A 15,260-nucleotide genomic window follows, 5' to 3' on the forward strand; every position below is an offset into this window, starting at 1 on the left:
AGAGAGGATTGAAAATATAGACCACCTCTAGGATGTTTTAATCATGTTTCAGACTAAGAGTATAATTTTAAACATTTTAAGTCATTTAGCAGACGCTCTTTATCCAGAGCGACTATACAGTCTGCCTATTTATCTGCTACTGGTTCTGACACTGACAGAAGGGTATGCCCAAGTCTTTAGAAACTGTTTTGAGTAAGTAGGTGAAATAGACTATTTTGTTGTTCCTGTTTGAATTTCTTTCAAGAGGATTGGTCGCTCTGATATTAAGTGCTTCATTAAAACAAAATTCTGTCCCCCATGGTTTTCCCTTGCTTGATATTTTAATCACTTCGTGGAGATTTACACACACTAAACCAATTGCAGATCACCAGTCATCCCCTGATTTTTTATATCCATCCATGTAAAATGTATTATAATTTGTAATTTTAGCACATTGTTCCCATTCCTGCCATTTTGGTCTAGTTCCATGAAGAACCTTAATTTCTATTATAAATGAATATATACTAGACTGCCTTGTGGCACTGCACTGCTCTCCTCTAGCACAAGCTCTAAATTTCTCCATTTCTCTCCGTCTTCTCATTCTTTCGGTCTTTCTGAAGGAGGGGGGGGAGGGAGAAAGGCGAGGCCCCTTGTTGTCAAATCTGTCAGTCTAGCTTCAGCTTGGCCCTCCTACCTTGGTGGAGACGTGAATACTGCTGCTGGTGCTTTAGCAACGGTGCTCGGGAACAGAGCACGACACGGAGCACCACGGCAACGGAGTGCTGTGTCTCCCCTTATGGAGCTTCCATTGGGCGGGCCGGCGCTGAGGCATATACCCGCAGCAGACCTAGACCACACCGACAAAACCAACACCTCCGCCCCAGCAGACCACAGGTACAAGGGAGATGGAGAAAAAGGGGTGCTGTGGTAGAGGCATAATGGTAAGGAGGGGGAGATGTGATAGGGTGCAGGGAAAGGAGGGATGGAGGGAAACATGCCTGGTGCCTGCTTGATTCAAGGTACTTGGATCGCAACAGCAACCAGCTGCTTGCATATTCAAACACAATAGTGTGTGTTTGGGGGATTGCATTGGTGTATAGGATTGTGATTGTATGTGGCTAATTTCTAGGGCTATATATGCTTTGCCTGAAGCTGGCGGGCTTTTTCTTGGTAGGTGTTTGTACATTTTTCTCTACATAGCCATCATCACCTTATCCATTGTATGCTCTGCCATTGGTACTGTATCAGTCACGATCATAAGTTAACACATGTAATGCTGGTTTTGTTGGATGAACTAAACCAAACCTAATCAACATGGGCAGCCTTAGTGCCACAGGACATGAAATCATATGAGTCTTACTGGTTTTCTGAGTCAGTCATTGGGTAAGTGTACATACCAATGTAGTGAGTAATAATGTAGATGTAGGGGATATATGTAATGAGGTTTTGTTGATGTGGTTCTGTGTATATTCTGTGTGTCAGGGAAGTCTGAGCCATGAGGTGACACGTGTTATGTTAATAATTACTATGTGCTATATGAAGGAAACTGCTCTCAGTAACCTCCTGATATCCAACATAGCACTCTTTCCACCAATTGGAAACCCTTTCGTTTCTATTTTTTCTGGTAGTCTAACTGCGCTCACACACATTCTCACACCAAACACCTAATAATCACAGATATCATAACACTTATCCTCTCTTTCTCTGTGCATGGTGTGCACAGCAGGAATCGGTGGGTTGACAATGAAATGGAGTCCTGATACAATGGGGCGAGTTGATGAGGGAGTTGAGGAGTTTCTTTACTAGCGAGTCCTTCCTGTCGACACCCTGTGAGTATCTGACCAACTCATCCTAGATAATCTGACATCTTCACTATCTCATACCAACAATCTTAACCAGTCACAGTAAAACCTCTTTAAATTTGAGTATTTATGAGATGCTCATGTTCATAACAACCTACAAAAGTACATTCAAGAAAATATAATATACAACTTTCCTGACCAGATTACCTGCATGGCAGGCCTACAGCTTGTCCAGGTCAGACCACTGGCCAGGAAAAACTCAGGGCCTATGATTGACAAACGCACACAGCTGTCCTGTGCTATCTGACCTCTTCTCCCAGGAAAACACAGAATGAGGCTGGGAACCTCCATTACTGAACAAGGAAATGGAAGTAGCACCTACTAGCGCCGCTCCTTGCCCCGCCCCTTCCGAACCCTAAAGGAGGAAGCTGGGCGAGTTCTTCACCTTAAAAGGCGAGGGCTGTGAAATCAGAGGGAAGCCAAGAGGGGAAGGCCAGAAGACCTCATTGCCGACCTAATCCGGCTCTCAGGGAGGCCGCCAGGGCTGAAAAAAGATAAAGTGAAGAGAATGAAAAAGTGAAAGAAAAGGAGAAGGAGAGTGTGGATGACAACGTTGTGACAGGAGATCCAGTGGAAGCAGAAAACCCTTCTTCTGATGGTCCCACTCCACTGAGGGGTGAGCTCCACCCCGTCGTGCGCTAAGAGAGGGGAAGTCACAGTCTCTAATTCTGCTCTCTGGATCTGCAGCAACGCTGGAACACCAAGAACACTGCACAAGGGAAGGTAGGTATTCTAATGTATTCAAACCGACACCCCTTGAAAAAATTTGATGGGTTAAAGCAATTTGGTAAAAAATTCACATAGCCTATGAAAGGATTGTTTTTGCTTTTATTTTGATCATTCTTTAGTTAATTGGTTTCTTATCGGCACTGACAGCTTCTCCTTGGTCTGGTTAGTTTCAGAAACACTCGTCTGACGGCCATCTGGCTTTGAGCAGCGCCTCCAGCTTCATGCTACAACGTATTGGTGTGTCAAAGCTCAGCCAGGAGAGACAGGTGTGTATGTGCATTTATCTGAGTGTGTATGTGGTTGTGTGTCTAAGGAAAACTAAAAATTCTATTCCATCTACAGAGTCAGGAGAGAGAGATGAAAAAAGCTGAATCAGAGGGTAAGTCCTTTCTCATATAACAACTTGCTAGAGTGTATGTGCGAGTCTGTGTATGGTGTTGGATGTGTGTGTTCCTTCACTTTTCTGTCTCGGTTTTCAAGGCACTATCATCGATAATAAACCTGAGCCCCCCACCCACATTTATGAAGCCCCGGACCATGTCCACCTCATCAGGTAACACACAACGCGCACGAGACAAACACAAACACAAACGCACACACACATACACACACACACACACACACACACACACACACACACACACACCACACACACACACACACACACACACAACCACACCACCACACACACCACACACACACACACACACACACACACACACACACACACACAACGACACACACACAGACAAACACACTATTGAATACAATTTTGTGTTATTTATGCTCATCTTCTTTCTATTTAGATACGAGACGTCCGGTCCGACAGAATGTGTCCGCACATGAGTCAGCTGGGAAACCTGCTCTGCCTCCTAAGCCAATAATTAAGCGAGGCCCAACCCCACCTCCCACTATCTCCAGTCATCTACACCTGAGAATGACCTAGCCCAAATACAGGAAGGAGAAGCGTGTTCCCACAGACCCACCCCTAGTATCACTGATACCCCTACCAGTTCTAAAACCTATCCCACTGACACCACTATTCCCATCACTGTCCCAGATCCCACTAACCATTCTATTCCCACTGAACACATCCTTCCTCCTTGTCCCCAGATCCCACTAACTCTTCTATTCTCACTGACACCATCATTCCCTCCCTGTCCCAGATCCCACTAACTCTTCTATTCTCACTGACACCAGCATTCCCTCCCCTGTCCAGATCCCACTAACTCTTCCATCCCCGTTTATACCACCGCTACTTCCTCTAATTTAACCCCAAATGACATCATCCCTCTACGACGTCTGCACCCGTCCCTATCAATACTACAGCCCCCACTCCCAACACCACCAGCTTCATCCCCAGTACTACCCTGCCACACCACTACCATTACCTCCATCACAACTACATCTGGCCTATGAATATTACAACTTCCACCCCCTACTGACATTAACTCTGGCTCTATCCCACTATTACCCACACCCCAATTCCCCTACCTCCACTGACTCCACCACCCAACCACCTCTGCGTCTTCATACCTAATTTAGCACCATCACCATTACAAGCATTACTGCCCCAACACCTGTTAACACTAATACTGATACCCAGACATCAACAACCCCACCACTAATGCTTCTACCCTACCTTTACTGATACTGCTGCCTCAACTTCTACTGACTTGACAACTCCAACACTAAATACTACATCTCCATAATTGCTTTCTGCTGCCAACAACACTTCTACTCCACACCCCCACTACTCTCTGTGTTCCACCCCCTACCGAATTACTAATTCAGTTACCCACCTTCATATCCTGCTGCTACTATAACACCTTCCCTTAATTCTATGAATGGTGCTTCACCCTTACTCCATAAACTCTACTGACTCCAACGCTACCCAACCGGAACTCACAATACCCAGCAAAACTAACTCTGTCAACTTCACTTCTACCTTAAGCCCCACTAACTCTACTAGTCCTATCACTACTTCCTCTACCAGCTCAACTTCCACTAACTGTGCTGCTCACACTGCTACTATCCCTAGCAGTTCGATTCCCATTCTCTCTACTAATCACTCCCCCACTGTCACTTCTATCCCCACTGCCACTCCTCAACTAACTCCACCAATACTTCCTCCCCCACATTCTCTTCTACTTCAACCACTACTAACACTACTAGTCCCATCCCAACTAACTCTACTAGCCTGACCACTACCCCACCCCCATTAACTCTAGCCCCGTCACCACTATCTCTGCAAGCCCTTCTAATATCACCATTATCTCTACAAGCCTTCTAATATCACCACTATCACTACTCTTCTGTCCTCATCAGTACCCCCAGCCCCACTAACTCTACTACCAGCACCCCCACTAACCCTTCAAATCCACCAACACCACTAAACCTACTAACTCTACTACACAAACCACTATCTCAATCCCCACTAATTCTGTTACTCATAGTCCCACTAACTCTTCTACTCATAGCCCTACTAACTCTCCAGTCCAACCCCCACTACACTCTAACTAGCCAAACACACCTAATACTATTCAACCATCACTGAGGAGAGAATTAGCCCTAATCCTGCAATGGGACTGCTGTCCATGACTAAGGGTACAAGTAAGTGTGTGTGTTCAATAATAATAATATTGCTTGAAATTTGAAGTAACCTGTTGAAAATAACATAATTTGTCCTTCCCTTTCTCTCCTACAGATGACCTGAATGCTGAGAGGGTAGAGAGGAACAAGGAGACAGAAGAGAAACGTAGCAAGGAAGAAGATGTCAGGAGGGCCACAGAGAAAGAAAAAGAACAGAAATCATTGGAGCACAAACATAGGCAAAACCATAAAAGAGGAGAAGGAGGAGGGTCTGCAGAAGGTGGATGGGATCATGAGGCAGGGAGTAGAAGGGACCAAATCAAATGAGGGTAGAGAGCTGTGTAAAAAGGATTGGATAAAAAGAGGGAAGGAGGGACTAATGGGTCAGATGAAAAAGAGTTCAAAACTAAGGAGGTGGTAGAGACAAGTTTAAACAAGGGACCAACTACTGTGATAGAGGCAGGGGAGGCCACAGTAAAAGAAACGGGGGAGAGTCCATGGGACTGAGTACAGGGCCACATCACAGCAGCAAACCGCAGAGGGTGGAACATCGGACCAAAGAACTGAGACCCCTCTGTGTTACACAAATGGACTGACCAGCAACGTGTCCTTTTTTTTCTCGACCATGTTTACATTTGCATTGCACGTATTGTATGATTATGTAATACATCAACTGTGGTGAAATATGTTTACAATAGATGGATATGAGACATATAGTTACTTATGATTATTAAAATGAATATTCATAATGTCATGATGTCTTTATCATGCTTCAGTCCATCTGTTAGTTCCTGGCTCCAAATCTCTTTGGAATGTCTATAACTAAGCCTAAACCAGAAATGTATGACAAAAGTTGGTGGAAGGAGAGAAGGTCTGAGATATAAGTGTTTTTTCATGGTGTACCAGAGTGAATCCTTGCCCTATTCCCATATGCCCTCGATGACACACCTTGAGGGACAGAAATTATTGGATTGATGAAGGCAATATGTGGTAGCAGAACCATATCTGGCCATCACCTGTCTCCAAGGACAAATTGTCGAGGGGAGCAATTACACAAGGAGATGTTGTTTCCGGTACTCCTATAGGCATAATTCCTTAATCTCCTTTCTTTTTTTTAAGGGTAGATGAAGGGACTGCACAGGTGTTCTCCACAAGTGCTTTAAATACAGACCTTTTAGAAAAGGGGTCATGAATGGACAGAAAGGAATATAACGTGTGTGTGCGCAAGCGCACGCGTGTGCAGTGGACAGGACACATTTCGGTATAAGAATGGCGTGAACAGTGTTTCTCATGATAGGGGACTGCAGTGGGAACCAATTGCTGTCGAAAGGTTCACCAACGGAACGTAAATAAAGTAACACTCAGTGGAACCGCTACATTTAACCAGGCTCAAAGTTGTTGTCGTTGTGGTTACTATCAGGTGAGTTGCAATATCTATTTGCCCTCTGATCCCAATGTAATAGTGTAAATCTGACGACATGACGACCTAGGGCAGTGGTTCCAACCGGGGGGTACATAGCCTATCACAGGGGGTACGTGAGTGACTCATGAGACCATAGGCCTACTGGTCGAATACTTCAGGGGTACTCCCGGGCAGAGCAAAATTCAGTTGGTGGTTCAGTAAGAAAAGGTTTATAAACACTGACCAAGGGGATCTACAGTAGCTAGTTAACGTTAGGTGTAGGCAGCTAAGTTTGCGGTCACATGAGTAGGAGGAAGACTTCACCGTACAGTTCAAAACAAAGCTAGCTAGCTAAGTAACGTTATAGCTAGTGTTGATGTTTTTCTCGATCTGATCTATTCTATTCGCTAGGCCTAGTTCTAATTTATCTTAGTTTAGTTTGTAAACTAGTTATGTGTGGAAAAGTTAGTACCATGAGAGCCTTTTCACTGCAATGTTTAGCTAGCTAATACATCCACAATTGTGTATGGATATTATAGTCCCCACACCAGTTAGTGTAATAACAGATAACTAGCTAGTATACTGCAAATAGTATAAGGGACTAGTGCCATCAACTCTCAACTGTCACATTATTCTGTACATGCCTGTCTCCAGTGTTTTAGGGTGTGTGGCCATGACTCGGGTAGGAGGACAAGTTGGAGCCCTGGATAGAGCAGGTCATCCTGAGTTATGGCACAGAGCCAAAGGAGGAGAAGAAGAACACTCTGATGAAAGCGCATGTTGTGGGGTAATGAGGCATTAGTACATACACTTCATGCAAGGCCTTGTGTTCCAGTTTAGAAGGTGTGTGTGTGTGTGTGTGTGTGTGTGTGTGTGTGTGTGTGTGTGTGTGTGTGTGTGTGTGTGTGTGTGTGTGTGTGTGTGTGTGTGTGTGTGTGTGCGCGCGCAAGAGGGCACTTATTTTGCAACACCTTTTTTTGTTGTTGAATTTTTCACACCTTTTTTCTCCCCAATTTCATGGTATCCAATTGGTAGTAGTTACAGTCTTGTCTCACGCTGCAACTCCCGTACGGACTCGGGAGAGGCGAAGGTCGAGAGCCATGAGTCCTCCGAAACACAACCCAACCAACGCACACTGCTTCTTGACACAATGCCATCCAACCCGGAAGCCAGCCGCCACCAATGTGTCGGAGGAAACACCGTCCACCTGGCGACCGTGTCAGCGCGCAGTGCGCCCGGCCCGCCACAGCAGTCGCTAGTGCGAGATGAGACAAGGATATCCCTGCCGGCCAAACCTCCCTAACCCGGATGACGCGCGGCCAATTGTGCGCGCCCCATGGGCCTCCCGGTCGCGCCGCTGCGATAGAGCCTGGACACGAACCCAGAATCTCTAGTGGCACAGCTAGCACTGCAATGCAGTGCCTTAGACCACTGTGCCACTCGGGAGGCTGCACACACCTTTCTGTTTCTCTCTGTAGGTTGGCCGGATGTCAGAGTCCCAGGCCGCGGCAGACTAGACTCCTGAAGAGTCTCCCAGGCGTCCTGGGTCAGTATGGCGGGGATGTGCACCACTCCATCAGAGAGGAACAGCAACGTTGTCAAACCCTCAGTCGACCGGGCTTGGGACTCTGACATCCGGCCGACCCACACACACACACACACACCTTCTAAACTTGGAACACAGGCCTTGCATGAAGTGTATGTACTAGATGCCTCATTACCCCCACAACATGCGCTTTCATCAGAGTGTTCTTCTTCTCCTCCTTTGGCTCTGTGCCATAACTCAGGATGACCTGCTCYATCCAGGGCTCCAACTTAGTCCTCCTACCCCGAGTCATGGCCACACACCCTAAAACACTGGAGACAGGCATGTACAGAATAATGTGACAGTTGAGAGTTGATGGCACTAGTCCCTTATACTATTTGCAGTATACTAGCTAGTTATCTGTTATTACACTAACTGGTGTGGTGACTATAATATCCATACACAATTGTGGATGTATTAGCTAGCTAAACATTGCAGTGAAAAGGCTCTCATGGTACTAACTTTTCCACACATAACTAGTTTACAAACTAAACTAAGATAAATTAGAACTAGGCCTAGCGAATAGAATAGATCAGATCGAGAAAACATCAACACTAGCTATAACGTTACTTAGCTAGCTAGCTTTGTTTTGAACTGTACGGTGAAGTCTTCCTCCTACTCATGTGACCGCAAACTTAGCTGCCTACACCTAACGTTAACTAGCTACTGTAGATCCCCTTGGTCAGTGGTTTATAAACCTTTTCAGTTACTGAACCACCAACTGAATTTTGCTCTGCCCGGAGTACCCCTGAAGTATTCGACCAGTAGGCCTATGGTCTCATGAGTCTACTCACGTACCCCCTGTGGATAGGCTATGTACCCCCCGGTTGGGAACCACTGCCCTAGGTCGTCATGTCGTTCAGATTTACACTATTACATTTGGGATCAGAGGCAAATAGATATTGCAACTCACCTGATAGTAACACAACGACAACAACTTTTGAGCCTGGTTAAATGTAGCGGTTCCACTGAGTGTTACTTTATTTACGTTCCGTTGGTGAACCTTTCGACAGCAATTGGTTCCCACTGCAGTCCCCTATCATGAGAAACACTGTTCACGCCATTTCTATACCGAAATGTGTCCTGTCCCACTGCACACGCGTGCGCTTGCGCACACACACGTTATATTCCTTTCCTTGTCCATTCATGACCCCTTTTCTAAAAGGTCTGTATTAAAGCACTTGTGGAGAACACCTGTGCAGTCCCTTCATCTACCCTTAAAAAAGAAAGGAGATTAAGGAATTATGCCTATAGGAGTACCGGAAACAACATCTCCTTGTGTAATTGCTCCCCTCGACAATTTGTCCTTGGAGACAGGTGATGGCCAGATATGGTTCTGCTACCACATATTGCCTTCATCAATCCAATAATTTCTGTCCCTCAAGGTGTGTCATCGAGGGCATATGGGAATAGGGCAAGGATTCACTCTGGTACTACCATGAAAAAACACTTATATCTCAGACCTTCTCTCCTTCCACCAACTTTTGTCATACATTTCTGGTTTAGGCTTAGTTATAGACATTCCAAAGAGATTTGGAGCCAGGAACTAACAGATGGACTGAAGCATGATAAAGACATCATGACATTATGAATATTCATTTTAATAATCATAAGTAACTATATGTCTCATATCCATCTATTGTAAACATATTTCACCACAGTTGATGTATTACATAATCATACAATACGTGCAATGCAAATGTAAACATGGTCGAGAAAAAAAGGACACGTTGCTGGGTCAGTCCATTTGTGTAACACAGAGGGGGTCTCAGTTCTTTGGTCCGATGTTCCACCCTCTGCGGTTTGCTGCTGTGATGTGGTCCCTGTACTCAGTCCCATGGACTCTCCCCCGTTTCTTTTACTGTGGCCTCCCCTGCCTCTATCACAGTAGTTGGTCCCTTGTTTAACTTGCTCTCTACCACCTCCTTAGTTTTGAACTCTTTTTCATCTGACCCATTAGTCCCTCCTTCCCTCTTTTTATCCCAATCCTTTTTACACAGCTCTCTACCCTCATTTGATTTGGTCCCTTCTACTCCCTGCCTCATGATCCCATCCACCTTCTGCAGACCCTCCTCCTTCTCCTCTTTTATGGTTTTGCCTATGTTGTGCTCCAATGATTTCTGTTCTTTTTCTTTCTCTGTGGCCCTCCTGACATCTTCTTCCTTGCTACGTTTCTCTTCTGTCTCCTTGTTCCTCTCTACCCTCTCAGCATTCAGGTCATCTGTAGGAGAGGAAAGGGAAGGACAAATTATGTTATTTTCAACAGGTTACTTCCAAATTTCAAGCAATATTATTATTATTGAACACACACACTTACTTGTACCCTTAGTCATGGACAGCAGTCCCATTGCAGGATTAGGGCTAATTCTCTCCTCAGGTGATGGTTGAATAGTATTAGTTGGTGTTTGGCTAGTAGAGTTAGTGGGGGTTGGACTGGAAGAGTTAGTAGGGCTATGAGTAGAAGAGTTAGTGGGACTATGAGTAACAGAATTAGTGGGGATTGAGATAGTGGTTTGTGTAGTAGAGTTAGTAGGTTTAGTGGTGTTGGTGGGATTTGAAGGGTTAGTGGGGGTGCTGGTAGTAGAGTTAGTGGGGCTGGGGGTACTGATGAGGACAGAAGAGTTAGTGATAGTGGTGATATTAGAAGGGCTTGTAGAGATAATGGTGATATTAGAAGGGCTTGCAGAGATAGTGGTGACGGGGCTAGAGTTAATGGGGGTGGGGGTAGTGGTCAGGCTAGTAGAGTTAGTTGGGATGGGACTAGTAGTGTTAGTAGTGGTGTAAGTAGAAGAGAATGTGGGGGAGGAAGTATTGGTGGAGTTAGTTGAGTGAGTGGCAGTGGGGATAGAAGTGACAGTGGGGGAGTGATTAGTAGAGAGAATGGGAATCGAACTGCTAGGGATAGTAGCAGTGTGAGCAGCACAGTTAGTGGAAGTTGAGCTGGTAGAGGAAGTAGTGATAGGACTAGTAGAGTTAGTGGGGCTTAAGGTAGAAGTGAAGTTGACAGAGTTAGTTTTGCTGGTATTGTGAGTTCCGGTTTGGGTAGCGTTGGAGTCAGTAGAGTTTATGGAGGTAAGGGTGGAAGCACCATTCATAGAATTAAGGGTAGAGGTTGTTATAGTAGCAGCAGGATATGAAGGTGGGGTAACTGAATTAGTAATTCGGGTAGTGGGGGTGGAACACAGAGAGGTAGTGGGGGTGGGAGTAGAAGTGTTGTTGGCAGCAGAAGCAATTATGGAGATGGTAGTATTTAGTGTTGGAGTTGTCAAGTCAGTAGAAGTTGAGGCAGCAGTATCAGTAAAGGTAGGGGTAGAAGCATTAGTGGTGGGGGTTGTTGATGTCTGGGTATCAGTATTAGTGTTAACAGGTGTTGGGGCAGTAATGCTTGTAATGGTGATGGTGGCTAAATTAGGTATGGAAGACGCAGAGGTGGTTGGGGTGGTGGAGTCAGTGGAGGTAGGGGGAATTGGGGTGTGGGTAATAGTGGGGATAGAGCCAGAGTTAATGTCAGTAGGGGGGGTGGAAGTTGTAATATTCATAGGGCCAGATGTAGTTGTGATGGAGGTAATGGTAGTGGTTGTGGCAGGGTTAGTACTGGGGATGAAGCTGGTGGTGTTGGGAGTGGGGGCTGTAGTATTGATAGGGACGGGTGCAGACGTCGTAGAGGGGATGATGTCATTGGGGGTTAAATTAGAGGAAGTAGCGGTGGTATAAACGGGGATGGAAGAGTTAGTGGGATCTGGGACAGGGGAGGGAATGCTGGTGTCAGTGAGAATAGAAGAGTTAGTGGGATCTGGGACAGGGGAGGGAATGATGGTGTCAGTGAGAATAGAAGAGTTAGTGGGATCTGGGACAGAGGAGGGAAGGATGGTGTCAGTGGGAATAGAATGGTTAGTGGGATCTGGGACAGTGATGGGAATAGTGGTGTCAGTGGGGATAGGTTTAGAACTGGTAGGGGTATCAGTGATACTAGGGGTGGGGTCTGTGGGGGAACACGCTTCTCCTTCCTGTATTTGGGCTAGGTCATTCTCAGGGGTGAGATGACCGGAAATAGTGGGAGGTGGGGTTGGGCCTCGCTTAATTATTGGCTTAGGAGGCAGAGCAGGTTTCCCAGCTGACTCATGTGCGGACACACTCTGTCGTACTGCTCGTCTCGTATCTAAAGAGAAAGAAGATGAGCATAARATACACAAAATTGTATACAATAGTGTGTGTGTTTGTGTGTGTGTGTGTTTACAATGTCTGCATGAGTGTATTTGTGCGTGTGTGTGTTACCTGATGAGGTGGACATGGTCCGGGGCTTCATAAATGTGGGTGGGGGCTCAGGTTTATTATCGATGATAGTGCCTGAAACCGAGACAGAAAATGAAGGAACACACACATCCAACACCATACACAGACTCGCACATACACTCTAGCAAGTGTTATATGAGTAAAGGGACTTACCCTCTGATTCAGCTTTTTTCATCTCTCTCTCCTGACTCTGTAGAATGGAATAAGAATTTTTATGTTTTCCTTAGACACACAACCACATACACACTCAGATAAATGCACATACACACCTGTGTCTCTCCTGGCTGAGCTTTGGACACACCAATACGTTGTAGCATGAGCTGGAGGCGCTGCTCAAAGCCATGATGGCCGTCAGACGAGTGTTTCTGAAACTAACCAGAACCAAGGAGAAGCTGTCAGTGCCGATAAGAACCAATTTTAACTAAAGAATGATCAAAATAAAAGCAAAAACAATCCTTTCATAGGCTATGTTGAATTTTTTACCAAATTGCTTTAACCCATCAAATTTTTTCAAGGGTCGGTTTGAATACATTAGAATACCTACCTTCCCTTGTGCAGTGTTCTTGGTGTTCCCAGCGTTGGCTGCAGATCCAGAGAGCAGAATTAGAGACTGTGACTTCCCCTCTCTTAGCGCACGACGGGGTGGAGCCTCACCCCTCAGTGGAGTGGGACCATCAGAAGAAGGGTTTTCTGCTTCCACTGGATCTCCTGTCACAACGTTGTCATCCACACTCTCCTTCTCCTTTTCTTTCACTTTTTCATTCTCCTTCACTTTATCTTTTTCAGCTCTGGCGGCCTCCCTGAGAGGCCGGATTAGGTCGGCAATGGAGGTCTTCTTGGCCTTCCCCTCTTGGCTTCCCTCTGATTTCACAGCCCTCCGCTTTTTAAGGGTGAAGAACTCGCCCAGCTTCCTCCTTAGGGTTCTGGAAGGGGCGGGGCAAGGAGCGGCGCTAGTAGGTGCTACTTCCATTTCCTGTTCAGTAATGGGAGGTTCCCCAGCCTCATTCTGTGTTTTCCTGGAGGAAGAGTCAGAGTAGCACAGGACCAGCATGTGTGCGTTTGTCAATCATAGGGCCCTGAGTTTTTCCTGGCCATGTGGTCTGACCTGGACAAGCTAGGGCCTGCATGCAGGTAATCTGGTCAGGAAATGTTGTATATTATATTTCTTGAATGTACTTATTGTAGGTTGTTATGAACATGAGCATCTCATAAATTACTCAAATTTAAAGAGGTTTACTGTGAGCTGGTTAAGATGTGTTGGGTATGAGATAGTGAAGAGTCAGATTATCTAGGATGAGTTTGGTCAGATACTCACAGGGTGTCGACAGGAAGGACTCGCTTAGTAAAGAACTCCTCAACTCCCTCATCAACTCGCCCCATGTGATCAGGGACTCCATTTTCATTGTCAACCACCGATTCCTGTGTCACACGCATGCACAGAGAAAGAGAGGATAAGTGTTATGATATCTGTGATTATTAGGTGTTTGTGTGTGAGAATGTGTGTGAGCGCAGTTAGACTACCAGAAAAATAGAAACGAAAGGGTTTCCAATTGGTGGAAAGAGTGCTATGTTGGATATCAGGAGGTTACTGAGAGCAGTTTCCTTCATATAGCACATAGTAATTATTACATAACAGTGTCACCTCATGGGCTCAGACTTCCCTGACACACAGAATATACACAGACACATCAACAAAACCTCATACATATATCCCCTAGATCTACATTATTACACTACCATTGGTATGTACACTTACCAATGACTGACTCAGAAAACCAGTAAGACTCTATGATGTCATGTCCTGTGGCACTAAGGCTGCCCATGTGATTAGGTTTGGTTTAGTTCATCCAACAAAACCAGCATTACATGTGTTAACTATGATCGTGACTGATACAGTACCAATGGCAGGCATACAATGGATAAGGTGATGATGGCTATGGTAGAGAAAATGTACAAACACCTACCAAGAAAAAGCCCGCCAGCTTCAGGCAAAGCATTATATAGCCCTAGAAATTAGCCACATACAATCACAATCCTATACACCAATGCAATCCCCCCAAACACACACTATTGGTGTTGAATATGCAAGCAGCTGGTTGCTGTTGCGATCCAAGTACCTTGAATCAAGCAGGCACCAGGCATGTTCCCTCCATCCCTCCTTTCCCCTGCACCCTATCACATCTCCCCCTCCTTACCATTATGCCTCTACACAGCACCCCTTTTTCTCCATCTCCCTGTACCTGTGGTCTGCTGGGGCGGAGGTGTTGGTTTTGTCGGTGTGGTCTAGGTCTGCTGCGGGTATAGTGCCTCAGCGCCGGCCCGCCCAATGGAAGCTCCATAAGGGGAGACACAGCACTCCGTTGCCGTGGTGCTCCGTTGTCGTGGCTCTGTTGCCGAGGCACCGTTGCTAAAGGCACCAGCAGCAGTATTCACTGTCTCCACCAAGGTAGGAGGGGCCAAGCTGAGCTAGACTGACAGATTTGACAACAAGGGGCCTCGCCTTTCTCCTCCCCCCCTCCTTCAGAAAGACCGAAAGAATGAGAAGACGGAGAGAGAATGGAGAAATTTAGAGCTTGTGCTAGAGGGAGAGCAGTGCAGGTGCACAAGGCAGTCTAGTATATATTCATTTATAATAGAAATTAAGGTTCTTCATGGAACTGACCAAAATGCAGGAAGGGAACAATGTGCTAAAATTACAAATTAATAATACATTTTACATGGATGGGATATAAAAAATTCAGGGGATGACTGGTGATCTGGCAATGGGTTTCTAGTGTGTGTAAATCTCCACGAAGTGATTAAAATATCAAGCAAGGGA

At 45.7% G+C, this 15,260-nt stretch overlaps 1 protein-coding gene and 1 long non-coding RNA gene across 3 annotated transcripts; one reads left to right on the top strand and one right to left on the bottom strand.

Annotated features, from left to right (window-relative positions):
* The first annotated feature begins 2,908 nt into the window (after positions 1-2,908).
* LOC111969433 (uncharacterized) lies at positions 2,909-3,785 on the top strand. The gene is made up of 3 exons (XR_002877982.2): positions 2,909-2,949; positions 3,051-3,123; positions 3,377-3,785. It is a non-coding gene; the product is annotated as an uncharacterized lncRNA (long non-coding RNA).
* Positions 3,786-9,729: 5,944 nt separating this feature from the next.
* Positions 9,730-14,922, bottom strand: LOC111969405 (uncharacterized). Of its 2 annotated transcripts, none has more exons than XM_023995530.3 (8): positions 14,638-14,922; positions 13,758-13,861; positions 12,987-13,458; positions 12,712-12,813; positions 12,596-12,632; positions 12,425-12,496; positions 10,467-12,308; positions 9,730-10,370 (listed from the first exon to the last, which is right to left on the bottom strand). In XM_023995530.3, exons 1-8 carry the CDS (start codon positions 14,779-14,781, stop codon positions 9,979-9,981), a joined length of 3,165 nt encoding a protein of 1,054 aa, XP_023851298.1. In that variant the 5' UTR covers positions 14,782-14,922; the 3' UTR covers positions 9,730-9,978. The 2 variants fall into 2 exon arrangements, with proteins under 2 accessions (XP_023851298.1, XP_023851299.1); XM_023995531.3 differs by having other exon boundaries at positions 14,683-14,920.
* Between the last annotated feature and the right edge of the window lie 338 nt (positions 14,923-15,260).

This window comes from Salvelinus sp. IW2-2015, linkage group LG10 (assembly GCF_002910315.2).
Source record: "Salvelinus sp. IW2-2015 linkage group LG10, ASM291031v2, whole genome shotgun sequence".
In the NCBI taxonomy this organism is placed as follows: domain Eukaryota; kingdom Metazoa; phylum Chordata; class Actinopteri; order Salmoniformes; family Salmonidae; genus Salvelinus; species Salvelinus sp. IW2-2015.